The following is a 14,782-nucleotide window of genomic DNA, read 5'->3' as shown; positions in this document are numbered from 1 at the left end:
GGGGCGGGGGCGGGGGCGGGGCCGGCGGGGCTGGGTGGGCAACGCTCCCAGGCCTCGGAGAAAGCGACGTTTCCTGGTTCCCTCCGGGGCCAATAGCGACACCCGATCCCGGCCGATTGTGAAACGGAATGAGGTGGCAACCGGACCGGCCGCCAGCGTCCTCTGCCCGACCGTCCCCACCCCTCGACCCGCCGTGCCCCCTCCTCCTCCCCTCCCACCCCCCCAAGTGTCAGGCCTTCTCTCCGCCCCCGCCCGGCTCCTCCTGCCTCCGCGATTTAAATCTCCCCCCGGGCCGGCCGCCGCTCCACTGCCGGCCTCCCGCCGCGGCACCATGCCCCGCACCCTCGGCCCGCTGGCCGCGCTCCTGGCTCTCCTCTTGCTTGGCTTCTTTCCTCCACCCGCCTTCGGTCAAAACGCCACCGGTGAGGAGGGAGGTTGAAGGGGGCGGGAGGAAGGAGGTGGGAAAAGGCAGAGGGAGTCGGGGTGGGGGGTCTCGAGCCGTGCCCCCCACCCCCTCGGCCCACCCGGACGAACCTGCTCGGACAGGGGTGGTTGTGTTGGGGAGGGGCGAGGGGGTCCCAGGGAGGCCGTGGGTTGCCCCCCCTCCCGGTCCGGCATGACGACCAAGCGCTTAGTACAGTGCTCTGCACATAGTAAGCGCTCAATAAATACTATTGAATGAATGACCCCCCCGGCCCCGCAGTGAAAGCCGGTGTCTGTCCGGAGCGGCCAGCGGCAGACAACTGCACCGAGGACTGTCTCTCCGACGGGGACTGCCCCGACACCAGCAAATGCTGCCGTGCCGGCTGCTCCAGCCAGTGCCTCATCCCCAACGGTAACGACCCTCTCACCCCTGACCCCTCCCCAGACCATGGGCTGCGCTTGGAGGTTGGGCACCATCCATTCCCCCAAGCCCCCACAAGCAGATGCGCCCCCCCCCCCCCCCCCGGGAACAGGCAAAGAGGAGGAAAGGGAAACTGATCCCCCTCCCCCGGGACGGCTTCGGGACAGGATCTGCTGGAACACAGTTCCCCGGGAGGGCAGGGGAGGAGGGAGGGCGGGGGCCTGCCCCGGAGAGCCGAAAACATTCGTCCCCCCCCCATCCCCCAACCCGACCCCTGATCCGCACGTTGTGCCGCGAAGGAGGACATGAAAGGGACTGGAAGAGCTGCAGAATGGGACAGAAACAACAACTGGGACAGAAACAACACGAGGAAGCCCTAGCGAGGCATCTGAGAGCTGGAAAAAGGAGTTCGGAGGGTGACTTGCCCAGCCCCAGGTGGTGCCTCCAGGCCGAGGCGGGACTGGCCACCTGAATGACGATGAGCTGCTGGGCCCCGCCTGGGTTTGGATCCTTGGCGCCGTGCTGCAGACGAGGAGACTGAGGCACGGAGAAGGCCACCAGGGGCACCGCCGAGGGAGCTCCATCCCTCCACCTGACAGTCTCCAGGTTCACAGCTTCTGAGCTGCTGTGTCTTTCATCATCACCAGGGACGGCCCCTGGGCTCTTCTCCCTTCTCCTCCCTCTGGAGCGGGCGGGTGATGTCCCCTGGAGTGGAAGGGGGGAGGCTCCACCCACCTTACCTACCTGCCCTGGGAGAATAGGCTCCTTTGTACCGGGAGAGACTGAGGATGGAAGGTGTTGGGCCTCCGGCTGCAAGAGCTAATCCTCCTGGCTCTTCCACTCTTCTCTCCCTCCCTCACTCCCTGGTCCTGTCCCACCCCCAGATCCCCGTGGCTCCCCAAACCCTCAGGTCAGGGGACCAGATTCACCCCCTCCAAGGGGTTCTGATAAGATTGCGCGCAGCACCGGTTTGGGCAAGGTTTGGGAGGCTCTGGGCGGAAGCATGAGAGAGAGAGAGAGAGAGAGAGTATGAATAGGTTAAGATGCAAATGTTTGTGGGCATTCATGCCTAGGGTTGAACGTGCATAAATAGAGGATATATGCATCCTTGTGGGGATGGAGTCGAAGGATGGGGAATCAGATTCAGCAGCGTGGCTTAGTGGAAAGAGCCTGGGCTTGGGTGTCAGAGGTCGTGGGTTCTAATCCCGCCTCCACCACGTGTCAGCTGTGTGACTTTGGGCAAGTCACTTCACTTCTCTGGGCATCAGTTACCTCATCTGTAAAATAGGGATGAAGACTGTGAGCCCCACGTGGGTTGATCTGATTACCTTGTATCTCCCCCAGGGCTTAGAACAGAGCTTGGCACACAATAAGCACTTAACAAATACCGCTATTATTAGTATTGCATTTAAACTGATTTACTCAGAGTGGGCATGCCATCCTTACTCTGTGCCAAGCATTACGCTGGGATAGATGAGGGGGTCACCAGATCGGGCACGGTCTCCACTCTATGGAGGGATGGAGAGTAGGTATCTTCTTCCCATTTTACAGAGGAGGAAAATGAGTTGCAGAGAGGGTAAGTGACTTGCCCAAGGTCAGGGAGCAGGCCAGTAGCAGAGCCGGGACTGGAACCCAGGGCTCTTGTCCCGCCCTAGCTCCCCTAGGCCACGTGCGTCAGGCTGCTGTGCCTTAAAGCCTCGGAAGGGACAGCCATGCCAAGGAATCAGTCTGCTGGCACCGGGAACTGTGCCCTGAGGAGAACTGGTTCCACTTAAGGTTGCAATGGGCTCCCCCAAGCCTTAGGTCCTTCCGGAACAGCAAGCCCTATCCTGTGCACCTGGCCCCAGTTCCAATGACTAAGGTGAAGCTGCCATGGCTGCCCTAGGTGGGGGCGGAGCCCTCCAGAGATACACTTCACAGGCCGCTGGTCATGACCCAGCCACTTGCAGCCAGGCGAGCCCAGTGCCAGCAAGGGAAAACCCCTGGCTGCCCCTCCACAGTGCCCCTACCCGCACTAGGTTGGTCACTCCTGGGCCCGGTCCCTTTTTTGTGTGTCTGGTGAAAACCACATTCTTCCTAGACTCCTTTATACCCCAGGTGCTACCCTCCCTAAAGTCTTTGGGCAGAAGGATCTGGTCTATTCACTGGACTAGGGTCCAGCTCCAGCTTGGTGGGAGAAGTTGACACCTCTCTGGACCCTTGCCAGGGCTAGCTTGGGGATGAAAAGGGAGAGGTGGGTCATCCAGGGTCTGGGACTGGGACTGGGAGAAGTGGGGTGGGGCTAACCAATTTCTGTGCAGGGAGTCTTCTGGTCCTGAGCTCCCAACAGGGAGTTGAGCTTCCTGCCCTGTCCATAAAACTTGGGAAATCTGTGGGGCTCAGCTGGACAGGGCCAGAGGCTGGGCCCAGATGGCTCAAAGCCCAGCGGGCACTTTTGGGGTAAAAGAAAGGATCCGGAGCCCCTTGACCACCATGCCAGCCTAAGGGGCAGTTTTCAGCCTTCCCCATCAGGAGACAGACACACACACAGAGAAGAGCTGAGATTCTGGGCAAACCTGCTCAGCTTCAGCCTGTGCCTAAAGACTGAGGTGTGGACCCCTAGGAGCAGCCTTGGCTCCACCCAGGCGAGGGTTCCTGAGGGGCCCAGAGATAGGGGCTAGCCTGGACTGGTCAATGTTTCTGTTGGACAAGTAAACAGCACAGCAGGTGACTCCTTCCCGAGGGGTGAGGATTCCATGGGTGAGTCCGGTGGGCTGGAACCAGATTGAGCTGGGCTCACTGGACAAGCTTAGCTGCTCTCCCACTCCCGGGCCTTCAAGTCAAGTCTGTCCCACACACAGAGAAGGGGAGGGATCAGGGGGACAGAGGCTTCAGGAGTTTGGGTTGGAGGGGACAGATTCACTCTTCTTGTATCTCCCAGACAAGCCGGGTACCTGCCCTGAAGTGAAAAGCGGGATCCCCCTGCTGGGCCTCTGCCATGACCAGTGCCAGGTGGACAGCGAGTGCTTGGGACAGCAGAAGTGCTGCAAGAACGGCTGTGGGAAAGTGTCCTGCGTCACGCCTGACTTCTGAGGTGGGTTGGTTTGGGGAATGGTAGAGAGGTGCTGGGGTGGGGCAGGAGCCTGGCGGGAGGGCGTAGAGGGCCAGACTGCTGGGAAGCAGAAAGATGGAATGGGGCCGTCTGCTGGGAATGGTTCCCTGAAGAGCCAAGAGTGGGCAGACCTGAGCGCAGACATGGCTGGGCGGGAGACTCGGCCCAGCGGATGGTCAGTGGTGATAGTTGTCACGGGTTTGCGATTGCCTGGCTAGGCCCTTGGTGGGAGACTTGTTGAGTTTTGAAGATTTGTCCCTCCTTGCCAATCCTTGACCCTCTTCTCTTTCAAAGCCAAATTAAAAACCCACCACCTTTTGTATGGAGTCTTTCTTGTTTGGCAACCTAATGTCACTGGCTGCCCGGTACTACCCTGCTATCCGTTCGTCACCTGGCATTTATTTGTAAATCTTGCCCACATCATTCTGTTACTTGAGCTCTTAGGTGTTATGCCACCGTCCCCAGCACATCTTGGTCTAATCGCTCAGGGATAGTTTTTGTGGTTTGCCCTCTCTCCCCCATTAAATTGTAAACTCCTTCCAGGTGGGCCTCATGCTTCCTTTTGCAGTTGTTTTTATTGATATTTAAGCTTTTACTATGTGCCAGGCACTGTACAAATCATTGGGTAGAAAAAGCTAATCAGTTTGGACACAGTCCATCTGCCATTTGGGCCTCAGAGTCTTAGTCCCCATTTTACAGCTGAGTTAACGGAGGCACAGAGAAGTTAAGTGACTCGCACAAGGTTACAAAGCAGACATGTGGCAGAGTCAGAATTTGAACCCGGGTCCCTGTGATTCCCAGGCCTGTGCTTTATCCACTAGGCCAGGCTGTTTCTCAGAGAAACTAATCAAATACCGTTGTTGTTGTTAAAGATGATGGAGAGATGAGATGTTATTAAAGAATAGGGGCCAGGTTGGGTTTCCACCCCTACCGGGTTGCATCCTCCATCTTTCTCACGTCCTCGCTTCTTTGGCTCAGGATGGCTGGCCCACAGTGACCACTTCACCTCCCTTCCAGCTGTAGCCGTGGCCTGTCAGAGGAATTGGGAAAGGGAAACTGCTGCCTGTCTCACCTCCCTGGGGCCCAGCGCCTGCCCTCTCTACCTTCCTCTCATCCCCTCAGTTCCGGATGTTGCGATTCTTCTCTGAGACCTGAAGACTCCTCACACACTCCTTGCCAATAAAGAGATTGCTTCTGCAACAGTTTCGTCTCCTCTGCTGCCTCTGAGAGTGGAATTTGCCTGGAAGTGCCAAGGGAGGGGGTGGCTAGGGCAGATGGAATAGCTTCCATTGAGGAGAAGGGGAGGGAGCTTCTGCCTCATCTTTCCAGACTCGGGTAGCAGGGGACCTGACAACTTGGGGAGGAGGGTGGGAGATGGCATCATTGAACAGTAGCAATTTATTGACCCTCTCTGGTCTGCCTCTTCCCTCTCACCCCTGCCAAGTACAGTGTACTGTACTCACTACAATGAGATAGGGGATGAGGCAATGTGAGCCCCAACCTCTCACAACTATCCTGCCTCTGCCCTAAAATGCCTTCCACTCTCATATCTGACAGACAATTACTCTCCCCCACTTCAAAACCTTATTGAAGGCACATTTCCTCCAAGAGACCTTCCCTGATTAAGCCCTCCTTTCCTCTTCTCCCACTCCCTTCTGTGTCTCCTTGACTTACTCCCCTTATTCACCACCCCCGCCCACCCCCGCCAGCCCCACTGCACTTATGTACATATCTGTAAATTGTTTATATTAATGACTATCTCCCCCTCCAGACTGTAAGTTTGTTTTATGCGGAGAATGTTTCTGTTATATTGTTATACTCTCCCAAGCACATATTATTCATTCATTCATTCATTCATTCATTCATTCGTATTTTTTGAGCACTTACTGTGTGCAGAGTACTGTACTAAGAGCTTGGAATGTGCAATTCGGCAACAGATAGAGACACTCCCTGCCCAACAGCTCACACTCTAAAAGGAGGAGACAGACAGCAAAACAAAACAAGTAGGCATCAATTCCATCAAAATAGATAAATAGAATCATAGATAGATACACCTCATTAATAAAATAGAGTAATAAATAATATATAATAATGATGATGGCGTTTGTTAAGTGCTTACTATGTGTCAAGCACTGTTCTAAGCGTTGGGGGGATACAAGCTAATCAGATTGTCCCACATGGGGCTCACAGTCTTCATCCCCATTTTACAGATGGGGGTAACTGAGGCACAGAGAAGTTAAGTGACTTGCCCAAAGTCACACAGCTGACAAGTGGCAGAGGAGGGATTAGAACCTATGACCTCTGACTCCCAAGCCCAGGCTCTTTCCACTGAGCTACGCTGCTTCTACACATACACACAAGTGCTGTGAGGAGGGGAAGGGAGTAGAGTAGAGGGAGGGAATAGTGGGAATGGGGAGGGGAGGAAGGACAGAGGGAAAGGGAGGGCTCAGTCTGGGAAGACCTCCTGGAGGAGGTGAGCTCTCGGTAGTACAGAGCTCTGCACAGAGTAAGCGCTCAATAAATAGGATTGGCTGATAGGATGTGACCAGGGGGGAGCAGGACAGCAGCTGTTTGATGGCCTGGAAAACAGACTTCTCTCTAGGCAATCCAATCTGCTCCCAAGCCCTCACAGTGCTCATGCACAGTGAGCGATGAGGGGACGGACACGGTCCTTGGGGCTGCCCTATGGGCTGCCTTTACTCCCCCGTCCACTGCCACCCATGGTTAGCCACCCACGCTACCCATCTCGACTTGCATATCCTCCTGTCACCTCAAGCTTAACACGTCCAAAACAGATCTCCTTATCTTCCCACCAAACCCCGTCATCCCCATGACTTTCCCATAACTGTAAATGGCACCATCATCCTTTCTTTCTCACAAGTGTTGGTGTTATCCGTAACTCCTCTCATTCAACCCACATATTCAATCCATCACTAAATCTTGTCCGTCCTACCTTCACAACATCGATAAAATTCTCCCTCTCCTCTTCATCCAAACTGCTGTCACGTCAATACAACTACACATCCTATCCCGCCTGGATTACTGCGTCATCCTCCTTGCCGACCTCCCGGCCTCCTGTCTCTCCCCACTCTAGGCCATACTTCACTCTACTGCTTGGTTCATTTTTCTACAGAAACGTTCAGGACAGGTTTCCCCACTCCTCAAGAAACTCCAGTGGTTGCCCATTCATCTCCTGCATCAAACAAAAACTCCTTGCCATTAGCTTTAAAGCACTCAAATCCCTTGTCTCCACTACCTCACGTTGCTACTCTCCTACTACAGTCCAGCCTGCGCACTTCGCTCCTCTAATGCTAACCTTCTTTCTCACTGTGCCTCGATCTCACCTATCTCGCAGCCGACCCCTCGCCCATGTCTTGCCTCTGGCCTGAAAAGCCCTCCCTTCTCAAACCTGATGGACATTTACTCTCCCCATTTTCAAATCTCCTCCAAGAGGCCTTCCCTGACTAAGCCCCACTTTCCTCTTCTCCCACTCCCTTCTGCATCACCCTGACTTGCTCCTTTCTTCCTAGCCCCACAGCACTTACGTTCATATCTGTAATTTATTTATATTAATGTCTGTCTCCCCAAATCCAGCCTATAAACTCATTTGGAGCAGAGAACGTGTCTATTTTATGTTGTATCGTACTCTCCCAAACGCTTAGTACAGTGCTCTGCACGTAAATCGATTGAATTAATTAATTAATTAATTATGGGGTGTTACTAAGTCAGAAGCCTACTGCTCCCTGCTCCCTTTACCCGATAGAAGGGAGGAGAGCCAAGTCTGAGCACTGAGCCAGCGGTCTCCCATATGACCAGACCCAGAACCCCAATCTATGTCACTGGTCATCCAGGCTCCCAGAACACCTGTCCCCTCTCCAGCCTTCTGTACACATCACTAACCCAAAAGTTTAGGAGGCAGAGCCTGTGTGTAGGAGAGGAAGGTGTCATACTAAAACCACAATCTCTCAAGAATTTAGGAAAATTAAAAGCTATTGAATTATTTTAAAAAACAAAACAAAACATGGGCAGCCTGGCCTAATGGAAAGAACATGGTCCTGACTGCCACTTGTCTGCTGTGTGGCCTTGGGCAAGTCACTGAACTTCTCTGTGCCTCAGTTACCTCATCTGTAAAATGGGGATTAAAAGTGTGAGACCCACGTGGGACAACCTGATTACCCTCTATCTACCCCAGTGCTTAGAACAGTGTTTGGCACATAGTAAGTGCTTAACAAATACCATAATTATTATTATTATTCTCTGGGTCTCCATTTTCTCATCTGGAAAATGGAGATTCAATATCTGTTCTTCCTACTTACTTGGACTGTGAGCCCCCTGTGGGACAGGGGCAGAATCTAACCTGATTATCTTGTATCTATCCCAGTGGTTAGTACAGGACTTGTGGTCCATAGTAAGAGTTTAACAAATACTATTACTATTATTAATAATAATAATATTGTTATTTTTATTTGAACAGTTTTGCTTCCAGCCCTGCCCATGGGAATTCAGGGCTTGGCGGAAGCAGAAGTCATCTTCAACTTGCTGGCTGGGTCCTGGACCCTGAGACCATGCTCATCTAAATGACCTCTTAACCTCTGACTCTGCAGAACCAGGAGTCAGTCACAGGCTTGCAGACAGTTTTCTGGTGAAATGAAGTTATTGGTGTTACCCTTGCAGCCCCCAAAGGTGAAATTCAAACATAAGGAGGCAGAGAGGCAGAGGAATCAACGAGGAAAGGAGCCACTGCAAGAACCAGGATCATGGGGCAGTCGGCAAACATCTGGGGGAAGGCTCCAGGGAGGGGACATGACAGTAAGTTAGATTGCAGCAGATAGCAGGGCAACAAGGCCCAACATCCACAAGGCCCGAGGTATCTATGGGAGGGTGACGAGTGGCGGGGTAGGGGAGACAAAGAGGAGAAGTCTCTGCCCAAGGAGTGTCAGGGGCAGGGAGAGACCTGGAGGCACCCTGGGTCCAGCTGGTACCTTGACTGGGGTCCAGTCTCTTTAACCCACAGTTGAAATGGGAGCACTTGTTAGATCCTTTGCAATCGGTGTCGACATGGCACTGTGGTTCATCCTGAGTAGCACACCTGACCCGATCTGTAGGACACTGCCCAGCCTTCCACTGCCCAGCCACTGAGGAAAGTCCTTTCTCTGGCTGCTGAGGCATCGGTGGCCCTCCCTCCCCACACTAACCAATATATGTGCAAAAGACAGCCTTCCGTCCCCTCTATGGAGGGGAACAGTCAGGCCCAGGAGGTGAAGAGGCTCCAGCCTGTTTCCTGACCGGCTTTCCTTGGATGCATCTGAGGTACGGATGCTTTGTCCTGCCTAAGACTCCCAAAGGGCATGTCTGGGGCCCAGTTTGTGATCTTGAATGCCCCAGGCCCAGCTCCAGGGCCGGTCCAGGATGACTTTGTGACACCTCATGGGCTGTCCCTTCCAATGGGAAGCCTGAGCCCAGTTCGGTGCCTGCACAGAGAAGATCCAAATTGAGCCCTGTGAGGAGAGATAGCCCAGGCAGGGAGGGCCGGCCAAGTCTCCCAGAATGAGGGACCACCTATTGAAACTCATGCCTGGGGGAATCCGCTCTTCTTCTTCCAGATGTTCTGCATCACCCCTCCCCTCCCCCACCCCCGCCAGCCCAGTTCCGGTCATGGAGCATCACTTCTGCCTATTCCCAGGGCAGGGGAGAATCACCCCATGCTACCACGGGAACACTGGTAGGATACTCAAGGCCTCTTTTGTCTCCGGGGCCTCCAGCCTCTGGCTCGGTCCCCTCTGCCCCTTCCCAAGCTCTGCCCATCCCGAGAGAACCTTGTCCCCACACTTACCTCTATGTTTTGCTCCCCCCAATGCATAAGGAACTTCCAAGCAGAGGATGAAGAGGGTCTGGAGGAAGGCAGGACTCCGGGGCTGCATATTGCTGCCAGGAGGAGGTGTGCAAATCCAGCCTAGGGCCAACAGTTATACCCTCATCCTCACATGGAGGTGGGGAGGAACAGCAGGAGGAAGGCCTCACGCTTGGCTTAGCTCTTGGCAGCCAATGTTGGACCCAGTTCTCCTGCCTCTGAGCCATACGCTGGCCAGGATATAGGAGCCTAGCGAGCGCCCAAGCAGTTTACTGGAACAGGATATCCATCACAGGCACATGCTCCGGATCCCCTGGAGGTTCTTAACCTTTAACCAACCCAGTCCCCAGAACTGTGACCCATTTGTCTTCTAAGATGGGAAGTTGCCTCAAGCAGTTGCTCTGACTTGTCATTGGCTTGGAGGTTGAACCCATCTTATAATGGGGCCTTTCATCATCATCTGCCTGGCAATCATTTAGGTCTCCTTTTCAGTTTATTCCAACCTCTTCCTTCTCTATACTGTCCTCAGCATCATCTTCATCAAATGATGCCCTCTCTACAAATAAACAACTAAGCAAATAAAGAAATAGCAGATCATTAGCTCATCGAGGGCAGGGACTGTGACTTTCATTCATTAATTCAATTGTATTTATTGAGCGCTTACTATGTGCAGACCACTGTACTAAGAGCTTGAAATATACAATTCGGCAACAGATAGATAGAGACAATCCCTACCCAACAACGGGCTCACAGTCTAAACAGGAGAGTCAGACAACAAAGCAAAACAAGTAGGTGTTAGTACCATCAAGATAAATAGAATCACAGATATATACACATCATTAATAAAATGGAGTAATAAATAATGTATACAAATATGCACAAGTGCTGTGGGGAGGGGAAGGGGGCAGAGCAGAGGGAGGGAGAAGGGGGAATGGGGAGGGGAGGAGGAGCAAAGGGAAAGGGAGGGTTCAGTCTGCAAAGGCCTCCTGGAGGAGGTGAGCTCTCAGTAGGGCTTTGAAGAGGGGAAGAGTTAGTTTGGCGGAAGTGAGGAGGGAGAGCATTCCAGGTCAGTGTAGAATGTGGGCCAGGGGTGGATGGTGGGACAGGTGAGAACAAGGGACCATGAGGAGGTTAGCAGCAAAGAAGCAGAGTGTACGGGGTGGGCTGGAGAAGGAGAGAAGGGAGGTGAGATAGGAGGGGGTCAGGTGATGGAGAGGTTTGAAGCCAAGAGTGAGGAGTTTTGTTTCCAGCGAAGGTTGATAGACAACCACTGGAGGGTTTTGAGAAGAGGAGTGGCATGCCCAGAGTGCTTCTGCAGAAAGATAATCTGGGCAGTGGAATGAAGAATAGACTGGAGCAGGGAGAGACAGGAGGATGGGAGATCAGCGAGGAGGCTGATGCAATAATCCAGTCGCGATATTATGAGAACTTGTACCAGCAAGGTAGCAGTTTGGATGGAGAGGAAAGGGGGGATCTTGGTAATGTTGTGAAGTTGAGACGGGCAGGTTTTGGTGACGGATTAGATGTGTGGATTGTCTTTATTTTATGGTATTTGTTATGTGCTTACTATGTGACAAACTCTGTCCTAAAAGCTGGGGTAGATGTGAGTTAATTAGGTTGGACCTGGTCTCTATCCCACATGGGGCTCACAGTCTAAGTAGGAGGGAGAACAGGAGAACTGAATCTCAGAGGAAGTTAAATGGCTTGTTCAAGGTCACAGAGTAAGCAATTGGAGGAGCCAGGATCAGAACCAGGTTCCATCATCCCCTAACTATGGACATCCCTCAAAGCTCTCTTCTGTGTCCCCTCCTCTTCTCACTCAATCAATGAGCACTTACTTGGTGCCATTCAGTACTAAGCACTTGAGAGTACTATATGATAAGTTTGGTAGACACAATCCCTGCCCTCAAAGAGCTTTCTGTCTAGTGGAAGAGCTTACAATTTATTGTAGCTTACAATCTACATTCACTCTTTTAGGGAGTTCAACTGCTCACATAGCTTCAGCTACTGTCTCTGGGTGGATAACTCCCAAATCTACCTCTCCAGCCCGACTTCTCTTCTAACCCATTTCCCACATTTGCTCTTGCCTCCAGGACCTACCAACACTTCAAACTCAATATGTCTAAAGCTGAACTTTTCATCTTTCTTCCTAAACCCATGCCTCCTAACTTTCCCATCTCCGTGGAGAACATCACCATTCTCCCTGTTTCAGAAGCCTGAGACTTTGGGGCTATTCTTGACTCCTCACTATCTTTCAGCTCCCACATCCAATCTATTGCTAAACCCTGATTGCTCTTCATACACAACATTTTCCAGAACTGCCATGGGTTGAATGGTTGTAGCCATCATCTACCTCCCCCCAGGTCCCACCTCCAACTTCTTTAACTATTTTGACCCCTTTCTCACCTTCCTTCTCTCTTTTTCCATGCTCATTTTGATCCTTGGAGACTTCAACATCCACATAGATGTACCCGATGACCCCTCTGCCCGCGAAGCTTTATCACTTCTCAACTCGGCCAAGCTTCTGCTCCACCCTACCTCCCCCACCCACCAACTTGGACACACACTCGATCTCATCATCTCTAATGGCTGCACAATCTCTGCCCTCACCAACTCTGAAATCCTTCTCTCTGACCACAACCTTCTCACTTGCCTCCTCTTCCACACACCTCCTCCCTGTAAATCTGTGCTATTCCCCAGCAGAGACCTCCGCTCTTTCGACCCCATCTATCTCTCTCAGCGCATCACAGCCCATCTAGCCTCCATACCCAGTCTACCCACTCTTGATGACCAAATAGATGCTCTCAACACCACCCTCTCTACTCAACTCAACTCACTCACTCCCCTATCCCTTTGTTGCTTTTGCACCACTAAACCACAGCCCCAGATCACCTGCACTGTCCACCTCCTTTGCTTTTATGCTCGAGCCACTGAACGCTGATGGAGGAAATCTAAACATAGGGCCACCTTATCCACTTCAGGTCTGTCCTTTCTTGCCTTAACTGTGCCCTCTCCTCGGCCCAGCAAAATTATTTCTCTTCCCTTATTGACACCCATGCCCATCACCCTTGTCTATTGTTCAGATTTTAACTGCCTTCTCAGGGAGTTATATATAATTTATAACCTTATAAAAACTCTTGCCCCTTCCATCCTTCCTTCCTTAACTGCCATCTTCAACTGCTCACTCTCCAATGGCTTCTTCCCCACTGCCTTCAGACATGCCCATGTCTCCCCTATCCTAAGAAAACCCTCCCTTGACCCCACAGCCCCTTCAGTTATCATCCCATCTCCTTCCTACCCTTCCTTTCCAAACTCCTGGAGCAAGCCGTCTACACTTGCTACCTCAAATTCCTCTCCTCCAACTCTCTCCTGGACCCCCTCCAATTTGGCTTCCTCTCCCTTCACTCTGCTGAAACCACTCTCTCAAAGGTCACCAATGACTTCTTTCTTGCAAAATCCAATGGCTCCTACTCCATCCTAATCCTCCTAGACCTCTCAGCTGCTTTTGATACTGTGGACCATCATCTTCTCTTCAGTACATTATCCAACTTTGGCTTCACTGACTCCGTCATCTCCTGTTTCTCCTCTTATCTGTCTGGTGATTCATTCTCAGGCTCTTTCACGGGCTCCTCCTCCCACTCCCATCCCCTAACTGTAGAGGTACCTCAAGGTTCAGTTCTTGGTCCTCTTCTATTCTCCATCTACACTCACTCCCTTAGGAAGTCATTCGCTACCACGGCTTCAACTACCATCTCTATGCCAATGACACCTAAATCTATATCTCCTTCCCTGTTCTTTCTTCCTCCCTCCAGGCTCGAATCTCCTCCTGCCTTCAGGACATCTCTACTTGGATGTCCTCCTTCCTCCTCAAACTCAACATTTCCAAGACAGAGCTCCTTATCTTCCTTCCTAAACCCTGTCCTCTCCTGAACTTTCCCATCACTGTGGACGGCACAAACATCCTTCCCATCTCACAAGCGCACAACCTTCGTGTCATCTTTGACTCTGCTCTCTCATTCACGCCACATATCCAATCTGTCTCCAAATCCTGCCAGTCTCACCTTCACAACATCACCAAGATCCACCCTTTCCTCTCAATCCAGACCACGACCATCTTAGTACAGTCTCTTATTCCATTCCAACTGGATTACTGTATCAGCCTCCTTTCTGATCTCCCAATCTCCTGCCTCTCCCCACTTCAGTCTATACTTCACTCCTCTGCCCAGATTATCTTTCTATAGAAACGTTCAGGGCATATCACCCCTTTCCTCAGTGCTGACTTCAAAGCTCTCCCTCATCTTGTCCCTTCTTACCTCACCTCCCTTCTCTCCTTCTACATCCCAACCCACACACTCCACTCCTCGGGTGCTAACCTTCTCATTGTGCCTCAATCTCTCCTGTCCCACCTTCGACCCCTAGCTCACATCCTACCTCTGGCCTGGAATACCCTCCCTCCAAGGTGCACCTCCTCCAAGAGGCCTTCCCAGACTAAGCCCCCTTTTCCTCAGCTCCCCCTCCCTTCCGTGTCACCTTGACTTGCTCCCTTTCCTTTTTCTCCCCACCCCACAGCACTTACGTAACATATGTATAATTCTATTTATTTATATTGATTCCTGTTTACTTGTTTTGATGTCTGCCTCCCCCCCGTAAACTATAAGCCTGTTGAGGGCAGGGATTGTGTCTCTTTATTGCTGTATTGTACTTTCCAAGCACTTAATTCAGTGCTCTGCACACAGTAAATGCTTAATAAATACAACTGAATGACTGAATGAATTGGTTGACTAATTTAAGGCATTCCAGCAGCTCTTCCCACCATACATCTCTGAGCTTGTTACCTGCTTCCCCCCAGCTTGCATTCTTCATTCTTCACAAGTTTAATTTCTTATTATTAATTTCTTCATTCCCAACTCTCCCACCTGCCGCCTCTCATTCACACAGTTCCTTCAGTCTGCATCTCCCTAACCTTTTGTTTTTTATGGTATTTGTTAAGTGCTTA

At 52.0% G+C, this 14,782-nt stretch overlaps 1 protein-coding gene across 3 annotated transcripts; it reads left to right on the top strand.

Annotated features, from left to right (window-relative positions):
• Positions 1 to 235: 235 nt before the first annotated feature.
• Positions 236 to 5,137, top strand: WFDC2 (WAP four-disulfide core domain 2). 3 transcript variants are annotated; one of them, XM_029070005.2, is made up of 4 exons: positions 253 to 422; positions 704 to 835; positions 3,765 to 3,917; positions 4,953 to 5,137. In XM_029070005.2, the coding sequence occupies exons 1-3, from the start codon at positions 332 to 334 to the stop codon at positions 3,914 to 3,916; spliced, it is 375 nt and encodes a 124-aa protein (XP_028925838.1). In that variant the 5' UTR covers positions 253 to 331; the 3' UTR covers position 3,917; positions 4,953 to 5,137.
• Positions 5,138 to 14,782: the final 9,645 nt, after the last annotated feature.

Source organism: Ornithorhynchus anatinus, chromosome 8 (assembly GCF_004115215.2).
Source record: "Ornithorhynchus anatinus isolate Pmale09 chromosome 8, mOrnAna1.pri.v4, whole genome shotgun sequence".
Classification (NCBI taxonomy): domain Eukaryota; kingdom Metazoa; phylum Chordata; class Mammalia; order Monotremata; family Ornithorhynchidae; genus Ornithorhynchus; species Ornithorhynchus anatinus.
This window is presented reverse-complemented; position numbering and strand designations above follow the sequence as displayed.